At 40.7% G+C, this 27,656-nt stretch overlaps 2 protein-coding genes across 3 annotated transcripts in view; one reads left to right on the plus strand and one right to left on the minus strand.

The window, feature by feature from the left end:
* USP42 (ubiquitin specific peptidase 42) overlaps positions 1-9,722 on the plus strand; it is a 31,140-nt gene extending 21,418 nt beyond the window's left edge. For both annotated transcript variants that reach the window (XM_073648007.1, XM_073648008.1), the window contains 11 exons: positions 752-819; positions 905-975; positions 1,650-1,732; positions 1,852-1,963; positions 2,073-2,213; positions 3,639-3,739; positions 3,824-3,956; positions 4,739-5,287; positions 5,532-5,611; positions 6,408-7,220; positions 8,317-9,722. In XM_073648007.1, the coding sequence (XP_073504108.1) occupies positions 752-819; positions 905-975; positions 1,650-1,732; positions 1,852-1,963; positions 2,073-2,213; positions 3,639-3,739; positions 3,824-3,956; positions 4,739-5,287; positions 5,532-5,611; positions 6,408-7,220; positions 8,317-8,332 (2,167 nt within the window). In that variant the 3' untranslated portion in view covers positions 8,333-9,722. The remainder of the gene's footprint in view (positions 1-751; positions 820-904; positions 976-1,649; positions 1,733-1,851; positions 1,964-2,072; positions 2,214-3,638; positions 3,740-3,823; positions 3,957-4,738; positions 5,288-5,531; positions 5,612-6,407; positions 7,221-8,316) is intronic.
* Positions 9,723-17,915: 8,193 nt separating this feature from the next.
* LOC141160985 (uromodulin-like) overlaps positions 17,916-27,656 on the minus strand; it is a 34,956-nt gene continuing 25,215 nt past the window's right edge. Inside the window, exons 10-15 of the mRNA XM_073645783.1 lie at positions 25,317-25,474; positions 23,325-23,570; positions 21,461-21,626; positions 19,860-19,935; positions 19,279-19,302; positions 17,916-17,986 (exon numbers count right to left, since the gene is read on the minus strand). Coding sequence (XP_073501884.1) covers positions 17,916-17,986; positions 19,279-19,302; positions 19,860-19,935; positions 21,461-21,626; positions 23,325-23,570; positions 25,317-25,474 — 741 coding nt within the window. The remainder of the gene's footprint in view (positions 17,987-19,278; positions 19,303-19,859; positions 19,936-21,460; positions 21,627-23,324; positions 23,571-25,316; positions 25,475-27,656) is intronic.

The raw sequence follows: 27,656 nt of genomic DNA on the forward strand, positions 1-27,656 counted from the left end.
CACACATGTGGCTATAAAGACCCTCCTGCCTGTATCTGCACACGAGTGGGAGGATTTCGGTGCTTGCAGAGGCAGGGAAGTGGTCACGTCATTAGCCGTGTGCTCTCCTCTTCAGCGCTACCAGTGCAGCTGCCATCTTCCAATGTATACACAGCTGACCGATTGGCAGTAAGGGCTTTAAACTCTCCCTCGGAGAATGCAATTGTAGGGGGAGGTAAATCGCAACTGCTTATTTTTGTACTGAACAGTTTAGGGAGTCTTTTGACTATAGCCGACCCCTTTAATGAAGGTTACGATAAGGTTGGAGCTTGCAGGTCCTCCAGGTATTTGTCCAGTTGTCTTAAAGGGTTTTTATTTTCAGCAAACTCTGGCAGGCAAGTAAAACCAAAGTCGGCACTTGCCCTTCCCCAGCTCTGTCGCTTCACCCACCTTTGTGTTTTGTCTGCTGCAGTGACCTCACTTTGACAACGCACATCACCGCTGCAACCAATCACTGAGCTCAGCTGCTTGTGCCATCTACATCAGCAAACACTGGCTGCAGCGATGATGCCCGATGCAGCAGTGAAAATCAGCGCGGGGGAGTGTTAAAAGCTGGCTTTTTTACATGCTTTCCAGCGTTTGCAGTCCACCTTGCTGAAAGTGGAAAACCCGCTGTAGCCGCGGGCCTCTGTAGCCTCGTGATGACGTGTACCTAAACGTTAGTTTTTAGTGGATATTAACCCTTTTTCCTGAACCACCTTCTTTTTTTCAGTTTAGACAGACATACACAAACAACAACTTTTATACATCAGATATTCGGCGGTTGTCTACGTTCCCGAGGTAAGATGTGACATTCAGAGGATTTGTGTTCATATAATACATGGAGATTTTCCATCTAATGCTACTTTTTATTTTTGTCTTACAGTGAAATGTCTAAATTGTAAATCCGTTTCGGACACGTATGATGAATATCTTGATATCCCTCTGGAGATAAAGGTAAGACATACATGGCCGTTTAATGAATTATTAACCTAAAAGGACATCAGTTTCCTGCTGCAGGAACCCAATGATCTGCTGTGATCCCATGAGAAACCCAGCACCAGGGAAAGGGGCATCTCACAGTTGCCATTAAATTCAGAGGACCGTCTGCAATACCCAGACATACTAGGTGCAGGACTCTAAAGCCATTCTCCAATAGGGCTTGAGTTGGGGGATTCCTGTATAGGATCTGTGCACACTGAGTGTTTTTTACGCCAGAAACCTGCTCTGAACCCCTTTAGTCACAATATTTTTTCACAACTTGGAAGATGCACAAAAATATTGCTGCTTTTGGCGTGTCCCGGCCCACTATGCCAGTATGGGTGGGATGGAGCGTGGTTCCGCCAATCCAAAAAAGTCATATGTTGTACCGCTATACTTACTCCAGAAATGTATGCTAGCCCCTTAATGATGAATTTCCTGAAGGACAGGTACTTGATTCATTAAGTTATGCCAGTCTTAATGAATCGCCCCCTGAGTCTTTTTGGTGCGAAAAACTGAACAGAAATTCCAAGCTTTTGTGAAGGATTTGATGAGTTTACGCCATCAAAAAGGTCAATATGCACATACCCTTACAAAGGCAGAATTTTCTATCTCCTAACAATCGTATGCCTACCTTTTTTTTGTTTTAGACCTCCCATAGTGTGAATAAAGCTCTGGAACAGTTTGTGAAAGCAGAACAACTTGATGGGGACAATGCCTATAACTGCAGCAAGTACGTACCACCGCACCAGCCTTCCTTCCTCAATATAGGAGTCAGATTTGCATCCAGCTAGGACTTGCCACGTCTCGCCTTAGTTTTCTTTTAATTCACTGTATGTCCCGTTTTCTTAGGTGTAAACAATTGGTTACGGCTACAAAAAGATTTACAGTACATCGGATATCGAACGTGCTGACGTTGTCCTTGAAGAGGTTTGCAAGCTTCAGCGGTGGGAAACTTTCAAAGGTGAATCTAAGTCTTTGCATTTGTACTTTGCACATTACTCACTGCTCCGTATCAGTACGCGGTTTCATTTTACAGGCTTTTAAATTCTTTTTTTTGCTCCCGGCTTTAGGAAATAAAGTATCCAGAATACCTTAACATCCGTCCATACACGTCAAACCCACATGGCGAACCAATAATGTACTCCCTATACGCTGTTCTCGTGCATACAGGCCTCAGCTGTCACACCGGGCATTATTTCTGCTATATAAAGGTGAGAAAAATCATTGTATGCTATTAAGAGTCCAGTGATGGTCAAAGTCTCTGCCCCATACCATAAATCAGACCCAGTTTCCCTCTCCCACTCTTTTTTTTTTTTTTTTAATTATTTTTCCCACCCCAGAGTGAGGTCTAAGGGCTAATGTTTCTCCTTGTGGAGAGACAAGCAAGGCCTGGTATCAGTGAGGAGACTTGTATGCCATGCATGCTCCTGGAAAATTGAATATGCAAATTCTCTCTTCGGAGAGGAAGAGGACTAGAACTCTAGCGCCACCTATTGGAAGCAGCGATCCTTAAACTCAATATCGACTCTTTAACGAGCCTTGCAATATGACTTGGGATAAAACCAAACCAGAATCACAATTTGCAACACGGTGTTTCAGGCTGTTGCCTCTCATCAGTGCAAAGCATGAGATCTGATTTGGCTAGGTGAGAGGCTCTGGGCTGGTGTCTATGCGGTAACATTTCTCCTTGTGGAGAGTGACAAGGTTTGGCTTTTATCCTAAGTCATATTGCAAGGCTCGTTAGAGAGTCTTTTAGGATCGCTGCTTCCAATAGATGGCGCTAGAGTTCTTATCCTCTTCCTCTCTGAAGAGGCAATTTACATATTTAATTTCGCAGAGGAGCATTACATGGCTTGGCTTGTCATTCTCCACAAGGAGAAACGTTACTTCTTAGACCCGAGTCCAGAACCTCTCACCTAGTCAAATGAGATCTCGTGCATTGCACTGATGAGGGGCAGTACCCTGAAACACAATGTCTACATTTTTGAGATTCTGGTTTGGCTTTTATCCAAAGTCATTTGGCAAGGCATGTTAAAGAGTTGATATTGACTTTTAGGATCGCTGTTTCCAATAGGTGGCGCTAGAGTTCTAGTCCTCTTCCTCTCTTAAGAGGCAATTTCCACCCCAGAGTGAGAAATCCTTGAAAACACTTGTTGGTTTCAAATCTTCCTAGGACTTTGTCTTCAGTGTTTTCTTGGGGAGGCTCTCAACTGCTTCCTGCAAAAGAGGATGTCAGAGGGCATTTAAACACTTAATTCTTTTTGATCTTGTAGAGGTTTCTAGTCTCCACTTTCTCCCCTTCCAATATTAGAAACACATGAAGTTTGCCTATGGGAGAATCGGGAGAGATTGGCTAAATCGCCCGGACTGTTTATACATAGGCTCCAGTGTAATTAATTACTATAGCGTGTCAGGAAGGAGTTGGTTATAAACCTGCATGTATGAGCTGTAGCTTTGATCCTGTTGGTCCAGTAACGGTGCTTAGTTTGCTTTAAATCCATGTATATTAGATATGCTAGCGGGGAAGAGAAAACCCTCACCCTCCATCTTTTTTTGCATGGTGCATTGGCAGTCATGGCAAATCCAGTCTTTACATTCTGTTTTTATTAATTTTTACACAATCTTATTTCTTTCAGGCTAGCAATGACCAGTGGTACTTGATGAATGACTCGGTCGTGTCCAGTACAGATATCCGGACCGTGCTGAACCAGCAGGCGTACCTTTTATTTTATATCCGGTATACCCTTTTACTACTTTACTACAGTTGTCCGAGTGCAATATGTTTTAGGTAGAAGCCTAATTTCTCGTTTCTTCCCTCCAGATCCCAGAATGTGCAATGTGGAGACGCGCCTTATTCGCATCAGTCGGCAAGCCCCAACTCTCCTCAGCCTAGTAGCAGCCATCAAGTTGGAGCTGCAAAGTCTGATTTCATAGGACCCCAGCAGATCCTCAAGGTAATCATGTCACCCGTATTGTTTGGAAAATTGGTCTAGCGGAGACCGGAGGCAGTCTTATCTTCCGGGCAGCGTACGCCCCATTGCCTGGAAGGTCAGGGCTATAAAAGATGATTTTTACTTTACAAGGCCACATCCAGGTATGACTAATTTCACCTGTATGCAACCTCTATGCCCATATTAACGCAAAAGGGTGACAGTCCCTTTAATACTGTCTGGCAAATTTTAACCTTGCGCTTAACCATAGGTCCAATATATGAAGACCCATATGTTTGTGTAAAGTGCTGCTCCTCTGTCAGTTGAGACAGATCTCAAGCTTTCATTAGGCTGCAACCCGTCCTAACACATGACTATGATGGGTTGCAGGTTGAAATATATGTGAATGTGGCCAATTTTGTCCCATTCTTAGAAACCTTCTTTTAAATTGACCTCCAAAAAAGTGTTCAAAACACATCATAAAATAAAAGCTCCATAGTGCAGAGGATTTGGCCAACCTAAGTAATGGTGAGAGTAAGCGGAAAGAATCAACTTGACCGATGGCAGCTCACTTTATTAAGGCCACACGTATAGGCACTAAAAAGGTCCTAACTTCACCTGGTCGGCGCCGAAACATGTGACCGTACAGCTACCTATGAGCCGCCATCTTTTCCAGCAGCAGCCAGTGATTCTTTGTTTTTCTTGTGTGTGTATGGCAGCCTTCAGTATATTATAGGATGTGTAGATTGTAAAGTAAATTATGACCTGTTGCTATAATATTTTTATTTTTTTTAATCCATATGAAGACCATGAATGGGAATAGATCACCAAAAACATCTCTAAATGGATCAGGAATACATAGCAGCATTATGAAGAGATGCATTGGCCCCTTGCCTATGAACAGACAAATAACTATGAATGGCAAAAAGCCAAAAATCATAGTAAATATCAATAAGCCGCTTCCTGCCCAAGAAGTATCGTCCTCTGAAACTAAGCAAAGTATCCCCGCGCAGTCTACCTCTGCCGCCCCTACTCCCTCACCCGCCATCAGTCACCCATATAAGTTGAACCGTGGACATTTGGCCAGCACCAATCCTATAGTATCTTCCACCATGCTGGTTCCTTATGGGGCTGAATCATCGGAGGAATCTGAGGAGGAGAGTAAAGGTGTACGGAAAAGATCGAACGGTGGAGACCTGGTGAACAGATCTATAATCACTAATGGACATTCTGCCATTGACTTCCAATGTAACTCGCTTACTAATGAAGAGGAGATGGCATCTAATGCAGCTGACCAGGAATCCTATGAGGCCACCAATGGTTCTAGTCCGGCTAAACTCAATGGATCTGTTGATGTAAGTGTTATGATTGGACTTGAGTCTATTGGCAAATGTTATGTTATTTATTTTTTGCTTTGGGTGACGACTTATTTAAGTAAATTGATTGGACATTAGGTGGCTCTGAGAAAAGCACAGAAAGTCATCTAAGAGGGGTTTTGTCTGTCTTCCATCCCGCCCAGGTTTGAGCTCTTTGTGTCATATCGCCTATTTCTTATAAGGACTTAATGTATTTTTTTTTTTTTTATTCTCTAACTCTCAGATTGACCTTGAAACTGTGACCCATGAAGAAACCGCAGCAGGAATATCTTACCATCCGGAGAGTGAAAGAACAGAAGAAATGTAAGTAGACTACACAAAGGTACTATTGAAGGGAACCTGTCACACTGAATGTGGAGTATGATCTTCTTCAGGCTGCTGAGGAGGTACATGGTTCTCTGGGAAAATATTCAGCAAACTTTTTGTTTCATTTCTATTTAAATCCTAGACATGTTCTAGGATGAGGAGTCCATTGGGCGGTCCTGCTTGGTGATTGACAGGTCTATATACATATGTATACTTTTAAGGAAACTTGTCAGTGACGCTACCCCTGTGCAAGGATTGAGCTGTGTAAAATTTTAGGAATGAGGCCTATTGTTTTATTAAAATTTGGCTTTTATTGTTAGCACAGATTAGGCACATGCACGCCTAATTTTCATAAGAGTCCTCCGGTCTCTGCTGCCAATCAAGAAGCAAAGGTAGAGAGAGGCAGAGGAATCATAGACTTGCCAGTGCACCGATGCGCCTGCCAGTGCGCTTGTGAGCCTAATTTCGCATATTGATAAAAAAAAAATTCTCTACAGCGGATGGCACCTTAAAAGGTACCTTTTTATGTTTTACGCTGCTCTATCCTGCACTACCTTGGCTTGCATTGAAGAAAAGTTATTGTTTCCCTTTTAAAGGCTGTCAATCAATGACTAGGACCGCCCACTGGACTCCTAAGCAAAGAATGAGCAGAGACTTAATACAAGTTGTACTGAATGTCTTCCAAAAAAAAAAGGAAATCTGCTCACAGAAGCCATGTTCAATGTGACAAATTCCCTGAAAATTCCCTGTGAATTTCTAATTTATTTGGTTTTGTTTTTTTATTCCTTGTTAGCTTGCAGAATACAGAACACATGGGGATGATTTCTGATGCCGCAGATCCTCCCGGATACAATGCGGCAGGCTCTGAGAAACATCACAGTGGATCGTCCCCATCTTCTTTACCTGCAGAGCACCAAAGGGAAGTCTGCCCTGCAGAGCAAGATCCGAAAAGTGCACCTGATTATACATCCTACAACGGATACGGTGACTGGAAACCTGTCCGCAGCGAGAGGTCCCGCTCAGCGCACGAGAGAGACCCTTTTAAGAATGAACCATATTCGCGTAATAGAGACTGCTCCAAGTACGATCGGTATAAACACTATCACAACGACGACTACAGACACCGCAATCACTTCTTCCGAGGAAACGATAATGGATACAGGAACCATGGGAGACATCGGTCGAGGAGTAGAGGGAAGATGGACGATCAGTATCATTACCAGTCCAGACGAGAACGCTCTCACAGTCGTGAGAGGAACTACTACGGTCGACATCAGCGGTGGGATCACTTTCATTCCTCTTACAGAGAAGATCGGGACAGAGTCTCGTACGACAACCGGAGCCATCACTACAGGGATTCCAAACACCATAGAAATGACTGGTACTGTCATCCCAGAGACAGGCGCGATCACGGCTATGGCGGCAAACACTCTCACTACCCTTCATTCTCAAGGCATTCTGACTCCCATTATCACCACGGACGGTTTAATCACCACCAACATTACGAAAACTGCAAAAGAAAACCAGAGTACTATAGCGGCACAGGGGAAGAGGATTATGAGCAGGACTGCAAGAGAAGAGTGAACTCTGTGGAAGAAAGAAAAATGTAAGTTTAAGATCCTTCTTAAATATCAATATTGGATCAGTAGGGGGTGGACACTCGGAACCCCCACGATCAGTCACAGACGGATATACACTGTATACAGAGCCAGAATAACTCTGCTCCGTACCAAAGAATGGCCACTACACTGAGTACCTGGGCTGCAGCAAGAGCTAGTGATCAGAGGAGTGACCGGGGGTTGTACCCAGGCATACTGTAACCCCTCATAGGCATTATGGTTGGGCATTCAGTCATTGTCCCACTCCATTCTGCATGGTGAGGACTTGTTATGAGGGTTTCACAAAAGCCATATAAATTGATCCTGGTCCTGCATTTTGCTTCCCCATCCCATCTGTCTTTATGCCTATGCACAGCCGGCATATCGTTTTCTGTATCTTGCATATAAATATAAAATTTGATGCCATGTGATAATTTCTACGTATCATTCAAGGTTTGCTGGAGGTGAAGATCTTCAAACATACCCAGCATTCCTGGCACACTTGCCTGGCATAGCTGGGTAGTGTGTTGCTTTGCTGTGTTTTAGGCAAACTGCTGTCTGGCAAAAGCCTGATGGTGTGTGCGTGTGTTTCTTATGTAATCAGAGCAGCATGATGTTGAGGCTGAGACCCTGATTCCAGCAATGTGTCACTTACTGGGCTGTTTTTTGCTGTATCCATAAAATCAAGTGTTACTCTGTCACCTCATTGGGGGACACAGGACCATGGGTGTTATCAGTGTTTTATCAGCAGATTATTACTAGAGGACTAGGTGTCTGGTGCCTGCTAGTCCTACCATGCCCCCACTACTGATTGACAGCTTTCTGCCAATCAGTGTTGGGGGTGGAGTTATACAGAGCTCGGCATTCTGAGCTCTGCTTGATCTGCAGCAGAGAAACTGTGAGCGTTTTAGAGCCCCTTTCTCCAGATCGGTGGAGATCCCAGCAGCTGATCTATGGACAAGTGATACTGTTAATTCTTAAATATTGGGGAATAATAGTTTCTGTAATGGGATAACCCAGTTAGATTTTCCGTAAAACAGATTATGTTGCTCAGTTTGTTGTAAATACCTGTGTTTTTAATGTTTCTTCTTTTCTATTCCTTAGAACTCTAAAGACGTAGCATCTCCTGCACAGACAAGACGCCTTGAAATGCTGCATTTAAACTACCACAAATATACTACAATTATCTTTTTTTTTTTTTTTTTAATTTGTTTTAGTTTTTTTTGTTTCTGAAATGAACATGTTTTTTATTTTTTTTTTATATATATATATTTTTTTTTTAGCCTAATTTGTATAAAACAGTTTACATCAAAGTTACTGATTTATTTCATCACTTAACTAGAAATGGTCACCAGAATGTAGAAATCAGACTTGGCCATAGTGTGTGTTTTTTAGTGTCCCCCCTCCTTACTACTCATTCAATTACTCCTGCCTGTTCACGGCTTTATGGGGGGATTGGTGGGGGGGGCACAGGTCTGTCATGTTGCACACTTGCCCTTCGGATGTGAGCTCTTCTGTTGGCATTATGACTCCACACACCCAAGACGTGTACAAGTGTCCTGTGCTTGATCGTGTGAGAGGCAGTAATGTCCTCAGCATGGTTCGCTTCCGGTGCAGAAGCTAGCACCGCCGCCCAGTATGAACCTTTTAAACAAATGCAAATATACCTTTTTATGGCTACAGCCAGACTAAACAAAACTTGTATGGCTTATGCAAATTAGCAAGTGTCCCATGGCCAGTGCCCAAACCTGTCAACTGCTCTTCTCAGTCAACCTCCCTAACTCCTCCCCACTGGCCTCAATTGATAACCAAAACACCTGCCAGACTTGTCGGTATCAGGACTATCCTTGAACTACTTATAAGGCATGTTGTGAGCCGGTAAGTGAAAAGTCTGGCAAATGCTCTGGTTGTCAATTGAGGTCATAGCTGCTGAGCTAGGTGGGGTTTACGGAGTAGAGCACTTGGCAGGACAGGTAGTGCTGTAGGGGAAGTTGCCCGCTTGGTTGGTTCCAATTTTTTATAATCTTTTTTTTTTTTTTTTTTTTTTTTCCCCCTTTTGCAATATTGAGTCTGTGTTCAAGTCTCCCCTTTAATAATTTGTTTGTTTGTTTTTTATAAAAAGAGCCATATACCCTCTAGAAGTTGGCACTTGGTTTGTGTGCTTTATGGGCATGAAAAGTCTAATTTTAAAAGTTTTTATTTATTTTTTTTTTTTGCCATTTTTATATAGTTGGTGCTAGTTTAGATGCAGCGCTTTAATATTTGAAGAAGATAAGTGCTTCTTGTCTTCTGTCCATGTGCTACTTGACCCTCCTGACCTGGCGGATTGGATCAAGACTATTTGACTTCTCCCGGTGTGTGAAAAACGAACAATCTGAACAGAGTTGGTGCTGTCTGACATATACTGTATAAAACTTTACCACGCGAGTATTTTTCGAACTTGTTGTTTGTTTTTTTTTTAATCCTTTTTTTTTTTTTTGGTTTTATACACTTTTTTTTTTTTTTTTCATCCTACTGAACTTGTCCACCGCTGATCAGTCATCACGTGGCACCAGATCTCAAGCAGAAGTGGGAAATGCCCTGGAACATGTGCTCTCAAATGCTGCTTTTCTTAAAGACTCAGGATTATGTGTATTTCTCCACATGTGACACCCCGAGACAGAAGCTTGAGGAATTTAAAGGAGTTGTTCGTGTAAATATACAATTAAAAAAACAAAGAGGGGGGGGACCCTTAAATGAAAAGACCTTGCAATTTGTCTCACTTGAGAATTATGTACTGTGCTTTAGATACAAATTCTAAAATTGCATCCTCATCCATCTTTATAGAAATGTTTTATTTATTTCCATGGACCGTAAGGAACCCAGATATGTCTCCGTTCACATGGAAGGTGAAAGCATGAATTAGACTGGTCCCCTTCCTATAGTATTCACTAAGTGACGACGTTTTCTGCCGTCCCTTACCGAGTAAATGAACGCCTTTCATTTACACATCCATTTCCAGACATTTATCAGCTTGCCCAGACATTATCAGATTGTTAACTGTATCCTTGCTGTGAGATGCTCTATTTAAATACATTATTATTTGTATACACTTGCATCATTTTCCCAATATAAACAATGTGAGGGGTCACTCCCAAAATATGATTCTGCAATGTCTTTTTTTATTTTAATTTCATCCCTCCCTCTCCTTTGGGGACTCACAGGTAAGGCCAGTAGCCTCAAATTGGAGTTAATGGGTAAAAAAAACTTTTTGACTAACTTTTTATTTTGCAATGTTCTCCAAATATATTAAGAGTGGTCGATTTCCAATTTCCCTCTCCCCTGTATTCAAGAGGTAACCCGCCTCACTCCAATAGGGACTGTACTTTTTTTTTTTTAGAGGACCGCTTTTGCCATCTCTCGCCCCATGAAAATAATTTTGGAGAATCGTTTCTGCATCGGACCGTTCCTCCATTATTCAAACTGGAGACTTGGGAAAGAATTGACAACTGGGTGTGGTCTCTTATTGAGGGGGGCTTGTTCATACAGTCTGTTACTGGCAGCTGATTGACAGCAGTAAATTACCAGTTGGTGGCATATCACACTGTCCAATCTATTCCAGGATCGGCGCACTACAACTATATGAAAAGATGCTCCAGACGTGGCATATTATTGGCAAATACAATTATTGAAAGAGGACCTGTCTGTGCCTGTAAATGTCTATGTAGGTACTTTGTGCCGTTCTGTTTTTTTATAGCAAATTGTACAATTTTTAGAGCACACATGTGTAAGGTAACGGTAAAGGTGTTTTCCCCACAAACAAAGTTTAATTTTAAAGTTGATTTTAATCAATAGATCTTGGAATAATAATAATTTCCACAATTGGATGTGTTTAAATAAAATGTTCCTGTGCTGAGATAATCTTATAAATGTGTCCCTGCTGTGTACTGTGTAATGGCTGTGTCTGACCGTACAGGAACATGGTCTGATCATACCACAGCTCCTGGGCAAGGGGGGAAACAAAAAGAAGATACCGACAGGACAGCACGGGATTGCAGTTACTGCTTTTTGTGAGATAAAGTATTTCCCTGCCTGTTTATAAAAAATGTTTTATCTCACACAAAAAGCAGCAACTGCAATCCCGTGCTGTCCTGTCTGTATCTTCTTTTGCTTCCCCCTCTGCCCAGGAGCTGTGGTATGATCAGACCATGTTCCTGTATGGTCAGACACAGCCATTACACAGTACACAGCAGGGACACATTTATAAGATTATCTCAGCACAGGAACATTTTATTTAAACACATCCAATTGTGGAAATGATTATTATTCCAAGATCTATTGATTAAGGGGTTTTCCCCATGAAAAAAAATAAAGTTGATTTTAAACAGTAAAGGGGTTGTTTAGGATCTTCTTGACTTCCAGGTGTCCATCTCTGATGCTGAATCCTAAGTGATACTGCTCAATTCCTAGCTTCCATCTGTCATGTTACCAGCCTCATTCCAGATTTTTACTAGGTCCTGTTGTGTGCCGTGGTCTCAGATTCTGGTGCCCTGAATAGATTCCATGGTACAACCATTTTAGAGTCAGATTTTCTTAGTGGCCTCTCCACATGCACAGGTGCAAAATTCTTATTCAGCCTTTATGTGTCACACTTCATTTGTCCTTCATTGCTTTCCACTGTAATGTCATCTGCTGTCTAGAAATTTACAATGTTTCTATGTATATTGTGGAGTGAGGTATATAGGAAGCTAGGCCGGGCGGTGCCTGCGAGGACTGGGCAAGGCATCTTTAGTTTGGGTGGGGAGGGGTAAAGCACAGGAAACTGCCTACACAAGAATGGGATAACACCACTGCATCTGGAAAGGAGTAAAAAGTGGGGGGAAAAAAAACTAAAGATCAGGCAAAATTAAGCTAAACTGTATGATCATCAGTGAGAATGTTAATGCTACACTTTTATGATGGTGCCTTGCTTCTATTTTCCACTCCTGATCCTTCTTCAGCAGCTCAGTCACCAACAGGCAGCTATTGGCTGAGGCCAAGGAATTGGTGTTAATGAATCGGGGGTCAGATTTCACAATGCAAATGAAAAGGACATACAACAGTTTCATTAGGCTCAACAAGAAAGATGCAGCTGTTCTGCAATGGATTTTCAAACTGAATTTCCACCCCCCACTGAGCATAATTGACAGCTCCTCATGCCGCTGGTGAAGCACTGCTCGCCTAACCTAATTGAAAGCTCTTCCCTGCTGTGGCTGAGATCTCACACTGCTCAGTACAAGCTGCATCTGGCAAGGCTGGGTGGGTGGAGACACTTGTGCTATTTAGTTCTATCGTGGGACTATTAAATGGCTCATTTAATATCCGGATTATAGGTACAGCCATTCTGATTGGATGTTAAAAGTAAACACTTACTGTAACCCCTTTCCGACGTGGTCAGTAATAGTACCTCGCTGGACAGGCCTGTTCTGCCGGGGTTCCGGCACTGAGCCTGCACTGAACCGGGCACATGTCAGCTGATTTAGACAGCTGACATGTGCCCGCAACAGCTGCTGGTGGAATCTCCATCCAATGCTTGTGTCAATCTCTTACAGCGGCATTTAACAGCGCCGCGCCGGAAGTACGTCACTTACCCCGCCCATCGGTGACCCCGTCACATGATTGTGGGTCGCTGATGGGTGGGCATGACAACCCTGGGTCTGAAGCAGACCCCAGTGGTTGTCATGTACTGATCGCTATGAGCACCACCTAGTGGTCGGTGCTCATAGCACAGAAGCATTTCTGCTACATAGAGGTGATGAGCAGATCACTTCTATGTAGCAGAGGCGATCAGACAGTTGCTGCTTCTAGTCTCCTATAGAGACTATAGAAGCAAGCAAAAAGTATAAAAAAAAAAGTTTAAATCACCCCCCTTTTGCCCCATTCAAAATAACATAATAAAAAATAAACCCCACTTACACATATTTGGTAGCGCCGCATTCGCCCGATCAATATAAAAAAATAATCCGATCGGTAAACGGCGTAACGAGAAAAAAATTCCAAATGCCAGAATTATGTTTTATTTTGGTCGCCGCAACATTGCAATAACGGGCGAACATCGGATCTACCCCAAAATAGTATCAATAAAAACGTCAGCTCGGTGCGCAAAAAAATAAGCCCTCATCCGACCCCAGATCCCGAAAAATGGAGACGCTACGGGTCTCGGAAAATGGCGTTTTTTTTTTTTTTCTTCACAAACTTTGGAATTTTTTTTTCACTACTTAAAAAAGAAACTATACATGTTTGGTGTCTACAAACTCGTCATGACCTGGAGAATAATAATGGCAGGTCAGTTTTAGCATTCAGTGAACGTGGTAAAAAAAGGAAACAACTGTGGAATTGCATTTTTTTTTTTTTTTTTTTTTTTTGCAATGTTACCGCACTTGGAATTTTTTCCCTGTTTTCCAGTACACGATATGGTAAAACTAGTAATGGCGTTTCAAAGTACAACTCGTCCCGCAAAGAAATAAGCCCGCTCATGGCCATATTGACCGAAAAATATAAAAGGCTATGGCTCTGGAAAGAAGGGGAGCAAAAAACAAAAACTCAAAAACTGAAATTGCTCTGGTCATGAAGGGGTTAACAGAATAAAGATCTATTTTACAATGTATGCTGCTTATATTGTAAAATCTAGTGGTTGATTCACTATATAGAGACAGATATATGGTGTATTGCAAGTTTCCCGATGCAAAGCACAGGAGAGGGGGTGCATACTTACTGGATGACAAGAAACATTAGAGGGTGTCATAAAGTGCGTGTGTATATAATACACAGTACAGACCAAAAGTTTGGACACGCCTTATTTAAAGATTTTTCTGTATCTTCATGACTATGAAAATTGTACATTCACACTGAAGGCATCAAAACTATGAATTAAGTATATAATTCCACATGTGTTAACAACAAAGTGTGAAACAACTGAAAATATGTCTTATATTCTAGGTTCTTCAAAGTAGCCACCTTTTGCTTTGATGACTGCTTTGCACACTCTTTGCATTCTCTTGATGAGCTTCAAGAGGTAGTCACCGGAAATGGTTTTCACTTCACAGGTGTGCCCTGTCAGGTTTAATAAGTGGGATTTCTTGCCTTATAAATGGGGTTGAGACCATCAGTTGTGTTGTGCAGAAGTCAGGTGGATACACAGCTGATAGTCCTACTGAATAGACTGTTAGCTGCTTTTTTCTTGCCATAATACAAATTCTAAGTAAAGAAAAACGAGTGGCCATCATTACTTTAAGAAATGAAGGTCACTCAGTGCGAAAAATTGGGCAAACTTTGAATGTGTCACCAAGTGCAGTTGCAAAAACCATCAAGCGCTACAAAGAAACTGGCTCACATGAGGACCGCCCCAGGAAAGGAAGACCAAGAGTCACCTCTGCTTCTAAGGATAAGTTTATCCAAGTTACCAGCCTCAGAAATGGCAGGTTAACAGCAGCTCAGATTAGAGACCAGGTCAATGCCACACAGAGTTCTAGCAGCAGACACATCTCTTCAACAACTGTTAAGAGGAGACTTTGTGCAGCAGACCTTCATGGTAAAATAGCTGCTAGGAAACCTCTGCTAAGGACAGGCAACACGCAGAAGAGACCTGTTTGGGCTAAAGAACACAAGGAATGGACATTAGACCAGTGGAAACCTGTGCTTTGGTCTGATGAGTCCAAATTTGAGATCTTTGGTTCCAACCACCGTGTCTTTGTGCGACGCAGAAAAGGTGAATGGATGGACTGTACATGCCTGGTTCCCACCGTGAAGAATGGAGGAGGAGGTGTGATGGTGTGGGGGTGCTTTGTTGGTGACACTGTTGGGGATTTATTCAAAATTGAAGGCATACTGAACCAGCATAGCTACCACAGCATCTAGCAGCGGCATGCTATTCCATCCGGTTTGCGTTTAGTTGGACCATCATTTATTTTTCAACAGGACAATGACCCCAAACAATAAATGGATATGAATAGCGGTACCAGAGCGCCAATAACAGGGCAAAAATATTAAAAGGACTGATTTATTAATATACACACAACGCGTTTCGGTGGACACAGCCACCTTCATCAGGTGTGACAAGCAGCAAACAATTGATCCTTATATACATTTGACTAGGTATACAATTACTTAAAAGGGGCGGGGCCAGATACAGAGTAATACCTCTATATTAACCCCTTGAGTTCATATATGCTCAATAGAGTAAAAAGGATTGTTATAAAATAATGCCTAATGAAGCATATAGGGTTCTTATAAAAAGGATTCGCTGTAAAAAAACAACAACTTGTGAATCCTATAATCTTAATACTTCATAGGATATATTGTCATCTACCACCCTATATTTTAGATTATATAAAAAAATAATAATTTTTACATACAACATAAAACAATGCATAAATATAAAGTATAAAATTACAATCAGTTTCTATCATTATAATTAGGAAAAGTAGACGAAGAAAGGAAAGAGAAAAAAAAAAAAAAATCCCCCCCAAAAAAAAAAAAATTTTTCAAAAAAAACAAAAATAAAGAAAAATTTTTTATTTTTTTTTTTTAAATTTTTTTTTTTTTCTTTCTTTTTCCTTTTCTTCCCCTCTTTCTCCCTTCTCTCTCTCTCCTCCCTCCTCCCCTCCCTCTCTCCTTTCCCCTCTTCCCTCCTTCTCTCTCTCCTCCCCCCTCCTCCTCCATATAAAAGATATATATAATAAATTTGCTAAAATATGAAAACAATTATTTAAAAAGTTGTCTTCTCTATATTAAGGTTCAAACCTTCAGGAGACAAGGTTCCCATTTTGAAAATCCAATAATTTTCACGTGTAATGAGACGATTTAGTCTATCAGGGTGTGTATCAACTATATGATCAATGATAGTTAGTTTTAGGTTATTAGGATTTTTTTGATGTTCTTTTAAGAAATGATTAGAAACACTATGTAGGGGAAAGCCGTTTCTAATATTTTGGCGATGTTTATTTAATCTGGAGTGCATTTCCTGGATAGTGCGGCCAATGTATTGCAGGCCGCAGGTGCACTGGAGCAGATAGATCACATATGAGGACTGACATGTAAGTCTAAAGCGAATGGGATATATCTCTCCAGTGACCGCAGAGACGAATGTTTTGGCTCCGTTATCAATGGATTGACAGCATAAGCATTTAGGGACATTACATTTATAACATCCATTATTGCTAATAGGAACTGAATGGTTCGGTCTTCTACCAATTGTTGTATTGCTAGGGGCTATATAGTTTCCTAGATTTTTACTCCTCCGATATATGACATGAGGAAATTCCGGTAAATGACCAGTTAATATTGGATCATTACTTAAAATGAACCAGTATTTTTTTAATAAACTGGATAACACTTGCGTAGGTTTACCATAGGTAGTAATCAGATTTAAACTGAAATCGTTGTTTGGCTCTTGGCTGGTATTCTTGGATTTGTTGATACACAGGTTCTGTGATAGGGATCTAGTTTTGGAGAAAGCATCCTCTAATAATTTCCGGGGGTATCCCTTAGCTCTAAAACGTTTTTGTAAAACCTTAGATTCCAGAAAAAAATCCGAATCATGTGTACAATTTTTTCTGACACGCCAATATTGACCGTATGGAATATTTCTAATCCAGCTGGGTAGATGGCCACTGTCAAATTCAAGATAGCTATTTACATCCACTTCCTTAAAGTGGGTAGATGTGGATATTTTACCCGAATTGTCTATATTTATCTGAAGGTCAAGATATTGAATATTACTCTCAGATATGGTAGAGGTAAAGGAAAGACCCCAGTCGTTAGAGTTTAATTCATCAATAAATTTGGCAGCCTCCACAGTATTTCCCCTCCATATAATAAACAGATCGTCTATAAAGCGGCGGTACATAACGATGGATTTATCGGCGCCGAGGGATTGCGCGATGTGGATAGACTCGAATGCCCCCATATATAGATTTGCATAACTGGGGGCAAACCTCGTCCCCATCGCGCAGCCCCTCAGCTGCCGATACATCAACCCCAAACACACCTCCAGGCTGTGTAAGGGCTATTTGACCAAGTAGGAGAGTGATGGGGTGCTACGCCAGATGACCTTGCCTCCACAGTCACCAGACCTGAACCCAATCGAGATGGTTTGGGGTGAGCTGGACCGCAGAGTGAAGGCAAAAGGGCCAACAAGTGCTAAGCATCTCTGGGAACTCCTTCAAGATTGTTGGAAGACCATTTCCGGTGACTACCTCTTGAAGCTCATCAAGAGAATGCCAAGAGTGTGCAAACCAGTCATCAAAGCAAAAGGTGGCTACTTTGAAGAACCTAGAATATAAGACATAGTTTCAGTTGTTTCACACTTTTTTGTTAAGTATATAATTCCACATGTGTTAATTCATAGTTTTGATGCCTTCAGTGTGAATGTACAATTTTCATAGTCAAGAAAATACAGAAAAGTCTTTAAATGAGAAGGTGTGTCCAAACTTTTGGTCTGTACTGTATATACATACATATATAAATAGATACCACACTACAAACCTCTTATGGGTGGTGGGTGGCCAATAAAGGCTTTAACTGTGGTTGTTTCATTAGCTCAACTTTTTTTTTCCTCCGCTCCTATTCCCATAAGTGATGAACGGATTACAACACAAGAACCGATCAATTTTTTTGTGTAATATTTATTTTATACATTAGATAATTAGCATATAAGAAGTCATACAATCATCTACTGACATATATCACATGAACATGGAGGAGATCATCATCATCAGTAGTAGAGTAGAGAGGAGGATGGGGGAAACACGTGCACCTAAGGAGGAAAATTCGACATTTTATTATGCCTAATGCACAAGCCTAAATGGTGTCCCTTTAAAGCAGGGTTCCCCAACTCCAGTCCTCAAGGCCCACCAACAGGTCATGTTTTCAGGATTTCCTTAGTATTACACAGGTGATAATTCCATCATCAGCACAGGCAATAGTTACATCACCTGTGCAATACTAAGGAAATCCTGAAAACATGACCTGTTTGTGGGCCTTGAGGACTGGAGTTGGGGAACCCTGCTTTAAAGGATCTCCGCATAGAATAACTGCTCAATCCAAGTACAGACGCTCGGTGCATGAGGGCGGAGGCAAATATTTAAGTGCACCTTCCTAACTGCTTGTTTTTCCCTCTATCTCCACCCTCCCTTTTTCTTTGAATGACAGCTCTAGTGTCATAGAGCGAGAGAAAGGCAGAGAGCCGGTCTGTTGGCTTGCTGACTATGAAGTCCATGTGATGTCATCCATGCTTTTAATCTTCACCTTTTGGATTTCAGTTCATTCACTAATAATGGCAAGTTTTATCCCGTGAAGCTGGATTCTTCTATTTTTGCCACTTCTACTACGTTGAGACAAACATATTTTTAGTCCCGGTGGAGAACGGACCACACACATGGACACAATGTTAGCCTATGTGCTACTGAAGGCAGCTCTCTTCATTGTCGTCTGCGATCAGCGAGAGTAGGCGACTCTGATGGTAGTTGTAGTCAGTGGCTGGCGTGTGTGTATATCGCTAACTACAACTGTCATCATTGTCACCTGCGATCAGTGAGAGCAGGCGACGTTGTTGATAGTTGTAGTCAGCGTCCGGCGTGTGTCTAGCGTGTATTAAATACATTTTAAAAAATGGCGTGGGCTCCAGCGTAATTTTCATAAACGGCAAAGGGAAAGTCGACCGCTGGGGGCTGATGTTAATAATCTGGGAAAGGGGCCAATATCCCTAAAGGTTCCCAGGCTATTAGTAACAGCTCACAGCTGTTTGGTTAACCTTTACTGGTTAGTTTACGAGGGACCCCAGAAAAAAAATACATTGGGTGCCCCTATAATTTCTAACCAGCAAAGGCTAAGCAGACAGCTATGGGATGATAATAGCCAGGGAGAGGCCATGGATATTGGCCCCCCTCCCAGGCTAAAAACATTGGCCTCCAGCGGTTACAGACTCAGTATAAAATTTTGAGGTCATGACACCCCCAGTAATCTACAGGACATTAAAGGCTTCAACATATTATATATAAATTAGTTACACTTCATAAAATAATCTGATAAACTATAGAATACACTTACTGATGGCCACGTTTGTTATAGTACCTGCAAAAGAATAACATTTCCATTAGAGTTGAGCTTATGTTTCTCTAAGAGATTTGTCCAGGATTAAAAAAAATGACTTCTTTCTTCATGAAACAGCGCCACTACTGTCCTTGGGTTGAGGGTGATATTGCAGCTGAGCGCATGGATTTCAGAAATTAAAGGGATGGCATGTTCTGTAAGTTCCTGCTGATCCTGCAGTGATGGGGAGCCAGCGGTACAGTGGGAGGAGTTTAACCCATGAGTAATTTTTCTTATTTTACTGCATTTAATTAAACTCCAAGTCAACCCCTTTAAATTATGGCTGCCACAAAGAGGAGCTCACTGCATATATATATTTATACAGCTCCTATTGAAGTCAGCGGTAGCAACATAAGTACATATGCAGCAAGCTCCCCCTAGTGGTGGCTGCCAGCTGCTCGATTTCTCTAAAGTATAAGATTGTATTTACATGAAATCACACAATGGGTACAGCCCTAAACTATGACCGATGCTGCCTTCCCCTCTGCTACTTTCATTCAGCATGTAGGGAAATATATATGACATTGTTGACTCCTTACCTGCCCTCATTATTGGCCCAATTGTTAGGTCTTTCGTTTCCATATCCAGTCCAGCACTACGGGCTCCAGAGCAGGACTAAAATTGAAATGAGGACTACGGTCAAAGTGAGAAATTCACTGTTAAGTCATATTTCAATCTGCTATATTATGCAAAGTTCAGTCACTTCTATCTTGCACTGATAAGAACAGAATACTGCTCAAATCTGTCTACAGTTCTGTCTACAGTGAGGGATCAAATTAACCCTGCTCCCTATAGAATCTATGGAGGGGAGAAGGGGAAAGAAATATGTCCCTATTCACATGGGGCAGATTAGTTTCATAAATTTTTGCAAGTGCAAATCCGTTGCATTCTTCTGAATAGTCTTGCTTTTGTGGCAAGCATATGGGTTTCTGCAAGCAAAATGGAACAATCTGCTGTTTGTGTTTCACCCTTAGGCCACGGCCCCCCTATGAGTATTCTGTCTGTATTTTTTCTCAGGAGTGGGAGCCAAAACCAGGCAAGGAACAATCAGAAAAGCTATAATAGAAACAAGTCACCAATTCTGCATTTATCACCCACTCTTGGTTTTGGTTCCCACTCCTGAGAAAAGATACTGACCAAACACTGATAGTGGGGCCATGGCCTTAAAGAGAATATCTCAACAGGATTTGCTATGTAATCTGAAAGCAGCATGATGTAGTGGCTGAGACCCTGATTCCAGTGATGTGTCACTTACTAGGCTGTGTGTGTTAAATCAATAAAATCAGTGTTTTATCAGCAGGAGATTATCACTACAGGACTAGGTGTCTGGTGCCTACTGGTCAGCTGCTCTGTGCAACCCCGCCCCCACCACTGATTGGCAGCTTTCTGCCAATCAGTGGTGGGGGCGGAGTTATACAGGCCTCAGCATTCTGAGCTATGCTAGATCTGCAGCAGAGAAAACAGTGATTATATCAAAATGACAGCAAGCAGCCCAGTAAGTGATACATCTCTGGAATCAGGATCTCAACCTAAACATCATTCTTCTCTCAGATTACATAGCAAAAAGCTTGTGACAGATTCCCTTTGCAGGCATTAGCAGGCTGGCAGAATACTTGCATTTTTAGTTGACTTTTTAGAATAAGCTACAAACACTTATTCTCGCCATTATATTACTTGTATGCTGCATTATTTAGCAGTTTTCCCCTCTGTATGTCATATTCACTAGAAGTCTCAGCAGATTCTCTTTGTGCATTCTGCGTCTTTCTCGAGTGAGATTTTTTCCCCTTCTCCCCTCCATAGACTTCTATAGGCAGCAGGTGTAATTTGATCCCTCACTGTAGGACAGAACTGTAGACAGATTCGAGTAGTATTCTGTTCTTATCAGTGCAAGATAGAAATGACTGACAATTGAGGAAAGAGAAATTCTCTAGTAAGATACATTAATTATCTTCACTTTGTACTGTTGATTTATGAAAAAAAATGTTTATTTGCTCTTTGTGAAAAATATGACTGTTAGTAGCTTGTGTAGATCATCCCATCCACTATAATGAGTTGGAGCCTTAATGTCACACATCCTGCTGACCGGTGCGGTGCCATGGTTTTTTAATTTATCGTCATGAATGTCAACTTATCAACTTACGGGTGTGCAGCCTCCGGAAGCCGTACTGCAAAGACCCAGAGCACAATGAAGATACACGGAGTCGTAATTATCTCCAACAAATTTGAACATCTGCACAGACGCGCGTCCTTCCCTCGATACGCCGTTCTGAGATACCGATATACTCGAATCTTGCTTATTAGGACAGCTACAAAAAAGTAAAAGGAGGATTTGATTGGTATAGGTTATAAAAGACATGTAAATCAGAAGTAAAGATAATAATTCTGGACCTGTCGTAAGATAAAAACAACAGTTCTGGAGCTTCTTGCCTTGTGCCGTTCTTGTTTTATTCCTCCTTCCAGGAAGGGGAAAAAAATCCAAAAAATTATACTCACCTTCAGGACCGATGCAGCTCTTCTGTAATCTCCTTCTCGGATTGAATGTGAATGCTGCAACCGATCAGCATCCACTGATTGACTGCAGTGTTTATGTTACGCCACTGAACTTGTTGGCCTATGCCTTTTTTTCAAACTATGTAACTATGTTGATGAAAGGAGACGGCAAGGGACACAGTACTGTGTACGGGCACGGAAGAGCGGCACCAATACAGCAGGTATCTTTTTTTATCCCTCACCAGATCTGCATACATTATTAAATACATCACATAGACCTGATGAGGCTGTTGTACTTTACCTGTCACAAGCTAAAAAGTGGCCAGTTTTTGCTCTTATTTAATTCCCACTGCTCCCCTGAATATTCTTTTTGTTTTGTTTTAGTGCTAATTTTTATGGTCTAAAACTTTCATGCAAGCTGCCGATTTCATTGGGACTCAAGGATGCCTTAGTGGTTCTGAAGCTCCTCAACATGAATATATTAGATGCTGTGAGGAGCTGCCCACTGACTAAAGACTATGATACTTTTCCAGCACGGACCACCATTTTCGGCAATATTATTATTGTGTTTTATTAGTGATTTACTTGTTATGTTTTATATAGTTCTGCTAACTTGTCAGTATGTAAGATTCACTTGTAAAATGTCCATCATTCCACTAATCTCATCTTTATCTCAGGAGTCCATTGTTTCAACAGCCAATAATCTCATTAGGTGAGTGGAGCCATCACCACAGGGGGTCTTACAGGCAGTCTCAGATGAAGGCTTCTAGAATATTCTTCATTGTTTTAGCGAACAGTAAATGCTTAAAGGAAAGGGTTTCATGACTTCTGGGCTGGGAGGGGGCTGACCCCAGAGAAGGAGAGGAGAGATGTTTTAGTTTTGGGGTTGGTGGAAGGATGCCGGAGGGTGAGGATCTGCGGCTGTGGACCTGGAGCTGATGGGTGGATGGCTTACGCAGTGTTGAAGATCTGTTGTGCTTTAGTTGTGGATATGTCATTTGGATTTAAACTTTATTGAAGGACTGCTGCTACTGGCTATCTGTGCTTTCATCGTTTTATCTGCCATCTAGAGGATCATGGACTGTGGCTACAGACTATACTGGCTGGAGATACGAAATCTTTGGGCCAACCAAAAGTTGGGAGACAGTGGGTATCACCTGATACAAAGCCAGTGGAACTACTGAACCCAGATTGAGAACTTAAGGACAGAGAACTGTATTTTGGCCCTTTACCTGGAATTGCTTTATTACCATGGCTGTGATTAATAAAATATTGTTGCATCGTTAACCTTCCTAGGTGATTACTTACAACCCACAACCTCAGATCTCTACAGATGCAAATATTAGAAACATATTTGACTTTTTTTTTTGTGTGTGTCTCAAGGTTTCCAATTCTGTGCAAATTACATTATCACTTCTATACACCAGGTGACATTGAACAAATATAATGCGGCGCCACCTGGCACCATGACAAGCTCTGTTTTAGGCTTATGTGTTTGATTACAGTTACGGTACCTGTCCTTGATGATATAATATTTCACAGTGTCGTTTGGACTTGACGATGGCGTGGCGTAACAGTTTTTCATCAGCAGGGCATATGTAGAGTTGTCTCCACCCTGAATGTAGGTACCAATGTACAGCGTATCTTTGAATGACAGTGAAACTTGTGACCCCACAAATGGAAACAGATAGCTGCTGTCATTGAAAAGCGCCATGGTCACCGTGAACTGTCCGGTCCCTCCAACATTGATTACTGTAGACCTGAATCAAAAATTGGATATAAATAAATTATTAATACACCTTCAAGTGAAACTTTTTATCATATCTGTTTTAGATCTAACTTTCTTTGCAGATTTTGCTCCTTATATATATTTATGTTTTTTGTAGCTTTTTATTCCGATTCATATCTCTAAGATGCGAGGACTGGCATCTATCAGGCTTTTATCTTTTGGATATCCCATAGGATAAATGTCTGATTTCTATGAACTCCTTTATACTGTTCCACAAAAAAGACATACGGTATATAGCTGCTGCAGCACAAATCTATAAAAAAAATGCTGCAGCTGCTGAAGAACCTCTTTTTTAAAGAGAAATGGAGCACTACATTAGTGCTCAACACTGGAGAATTAACTTGGAATTTCTGAGCCCCAGTGCAAATTCTTCAGGCTCCCCATCTACTTTGTGCCATTTATAATACTACGGTGTTTTTATGTGACACTAGGTCCTGGGTGGGACCACTACCTCTGCCTCCCCCTTTGTACTTTTCAGCTTTTGAGGGACATCTGGGAGGCTCCCAGAAAAAGGGGAGACCTTCAGATTCACTGAAGAGTTCACAAGTCTCCCGGGTGCCAACGAAGCCTCCTGAAACCACCTGGAAAGCATGGGGTGTGAAAGTGGTCTATGGGGGAAGAATTTTTTTTTTGAGTGATCACTTTTCATCCGGATGGGCGTAATAAAAAAATATATGTATATGTCTATTGCTCTGCTAATTGGCACAATTTCCCTTATAAAGAAGTTTCTTCAAGAGACTCTTCTGCAGCAAGAGATAAGTAGAGTCCATCCAGTGCCGCTTATCCCTTACGGTCAGGCACTGATGACATCTTGGTGACAACTCTAAGGGCTAGAACTGGGAGACTGTAGTGTACAATTGGCGACAGAAAGTTCGGTGTTAATAAAAGGCAAATACTGAATTATGATCTTTGTTCAATGCCAGGAAGAAACATTGCTGTGTAGGTTTGATCCTCGTTTCACTGGAGTTCTTCCCTCCGCTAACCTCTGAGCCATTTCCGTGACTCAGGTTTAGTAAGTTTCCTTTATTATTCCTTTTTATTTTATGTAATTGTACATGTTGTATTATTTTGTCCCCTTTGTAAAATCTTTTTTATATTTTTATAAACACTGCCCACTTTTTGGATTAAATATATAAAAATGTAATTGCTTTCTTCCTCTTGCTCTATAAGCTTAGGGTGAAAACCCTAAGAGCTAGAACTGGGAGATTGTAATGTACAATTGGCCACAGAACGTTCAGTGTTAATAAAGGGCAAATACCAAATTCTGATCTTTGTTCAATGCCAGGAAGAAACATTGCTGTGTAGGTTTGATCCTCGTTTCACTGGAGTTCTTCCCTCCGCTAAGCTCTGAGCTTTTCCGTGACTCAGGTTTAGTAAGTTTCTTTGATTATTCCTTTCTATTTTATGCAATTGTACATGCTGTATTATTTTATCCCCTTTGTAAAATCTTTTTTATATTTTCATAAACACTGCCTGCTTTTCGGATTAAATATATAAAAATGTAATCTTCCTCTTGCTTTATAAACTTAGGGCTAGAACTGGGAGATTGTAGTATACAGTAGGCCACAGCCATCTTACTGGTTCCCCCTAACGTAGAGGGAATTACTATGCAGGTAGGGGAGATAAGTGACCCTGACATGAGATATGGGACAAGGGTCCACTAGCTATCAAGGTCCATGGTCACGCAGTATGAAGATTTTTATAATAATGTACATACTTGCTGATGGGCTTCGCGACCTGGCTCAAGCTGATCATCATGTCGATCGGGTACGCGCACGTCACGATCACAGTCAGATTATCACTTCTCGTAATTATTCCAGGTATATCAGTTGTAATGAGAAGATTGCTCACGTATGTGACATGAGTTGAATTTTGCTGTTGAATAAATGAAAATGAAAAAAAAAAAAGCATAATGAACAATATGACCGTAAACACTAAAGAGCAAAGGAAAAGAAGAATACAGGTGGTTGCGGATTTTTTTTTTTTAGGCTAAGTTCTCAGTGCGGATTTGGTTACTTTTTGATTTTGCAGATTTTCAGAAGCATTTCTTAGCTTATTTGGCTTTTTAATTACCTTTTTAGTGTTTTTATCAAATTTATTTTGCTCTTTTTTTCTAGGTGAAGTATTAAATATAACTATATTCCGAAAGACAAGAAAAAAAATGTTCTTTTATATATATATATATATATATATATATATATATATATAATATTAATTAATTTATTTTATTAAATAAGGTCAGAATAAAAAACACACATAGACCATTAAAATATACAGAGGTGTTGGAGGACCAAGCCATATACATAGTGTAACCCATAGTGGGAAAGTCTGCACAATTTCATGAAGATGTCCAAAACATATGCATAAGACTAACACTAAACACTAAGAAATACTATTAATACCAATTAAACGATCAAAGCTCTATTTATATAGAATGACAATGAATAATTCATAAGAATGAACTTAAGTCCAATTATTAAATATATTTAGATATTAAAGACATGAACAGCAAATAGTAAGGATACAAACACATAAATGATATAAAGTAAAAGGTAATAAATAATTCATAAGACCAAATAGACTCCGATAAAGTACAGACCGAATAAACTAGGGGTTACAATTATTCCTCCATCACAAACTCCAACGTGCGTTTCGCATCCTGCTTCTTCAGGGAGTGTATTTAATATCATAATAGGACTTAAATTTTCTCTTAGGAATTTTTCATTGTAATTGTATATAAAAATAGTCCCTCAATCATGACGTCATGTCTACTAATTAGTAGAGGTGCCAGGGTCCTGTAGATTTCTAAAATTGACGACATGCTGCGGATTTCAAAAACTCATCACAGGTCAATTTCTGCAGCATTAAAAAAAAGCACAGTGGGCATGACCTTTATATAAATCTCATCCATTTAACTGGCATTGTTCCCACGATGACTATTTGTTGAATTCTTCATGTTGCAGATTTTCTAGCACCTACTGGCTAAACTAAGTTACGTGCATTATTTTCATTGAGTTTTTAAGAGTATTTTTTACATGAGTTTTTATTGTGTTTTTAACATTGTGTTTTTTGTCTCTTTTTGCTGTGTCGTGTTTTAAATAACGCGGCTCTGTTTTTGATAATTCCTGGTATTTGGCTTTGACAAAACGTTATCGATAAAGTCATGCGAGGATTACATGACTCTTTAGTGGGTTTCCGCAGCGGTGAAGTGAATAACATTACATTGGCACCTAAATATTTTGGGCACGGTCTTGATTTTGATGTTTTGGAAATAAGAAAAAATGAGCAAGTGTAAGCACCTAAATGACTGCGACAAGGGCCAAATCCACATTTGTTTTTTTTCTACTTTCCTATGAGAAACAAATGATTTTTCAACTACTTTTTAGGGTCAATGCATCACATTATGCCTAGTATCGGATTTGAGAAAAAAAAACAAAAAAAAACAAAGAATATCCCAAAAGCACTCAGCTCAAGTTCTGACCCTAAAAATAAAATTTTCACTCTCACGCAACCGCTGAAAAATAGAAAATATTTTTCAAAATTCCTTTTAATAGATGATGAATAGGGGTCGTCTACAAAGGACAAATAATTCTCTGTCGCGCGCCCCTTTAAGTAGCGGTTATGTATGTCAATATTTCACGCCGGTTAACCCCTTCACACAGCAGCCCTTTTCCGTTTTTGTGCTTTTTTTTCTTTGCTCCTCTTCTTCCCAGATCCATAACTTTATTTTTCTGTCAATATGGCCATTTGAGGGCTTATTTTTTGTGGAACAAGTTGTACTTTTAACGACACCATTGGTTTTACCATATCATGTACTAGAAAGCGGGAAAAAAATTCCAAGTGTGGTGAAATTGCAAAAAAAAGTGCAATTCCACAATTGTTTTTTTTTTTTTTTTTACCATGTTCACTAAATGCTAAAACTGACCTTCCATTATTATTCTCCAGGTCATTACAAGTTCTTAGATACCAAACATGTATAGGTACTTTTTTATTTAAGTGATGAAAAAAAAAATCGAAAGTTTGTTAAAAAAAAAAAAAAAAAAGTCGCCATTTTCCG

The sequence above is a fragment of the Phyllobates terribilis genome, unplaced genomic scaffold (assembly GCF_046119375.1).
Source record: "Phyllobates terribilis strain yellow unplaced genomic scaffold, ASM4611937v1 Scaffold_9__5_contigs__length_417890890, whole genome shotgun sequence".
Classification (NCBI taxonomy): domain Eukaryota; kingdom Metazoa; phylum Chordata; class Amphibia; order Anura; family Dendrobatidae; genus Phyllobates; species Phyllobates terribilis.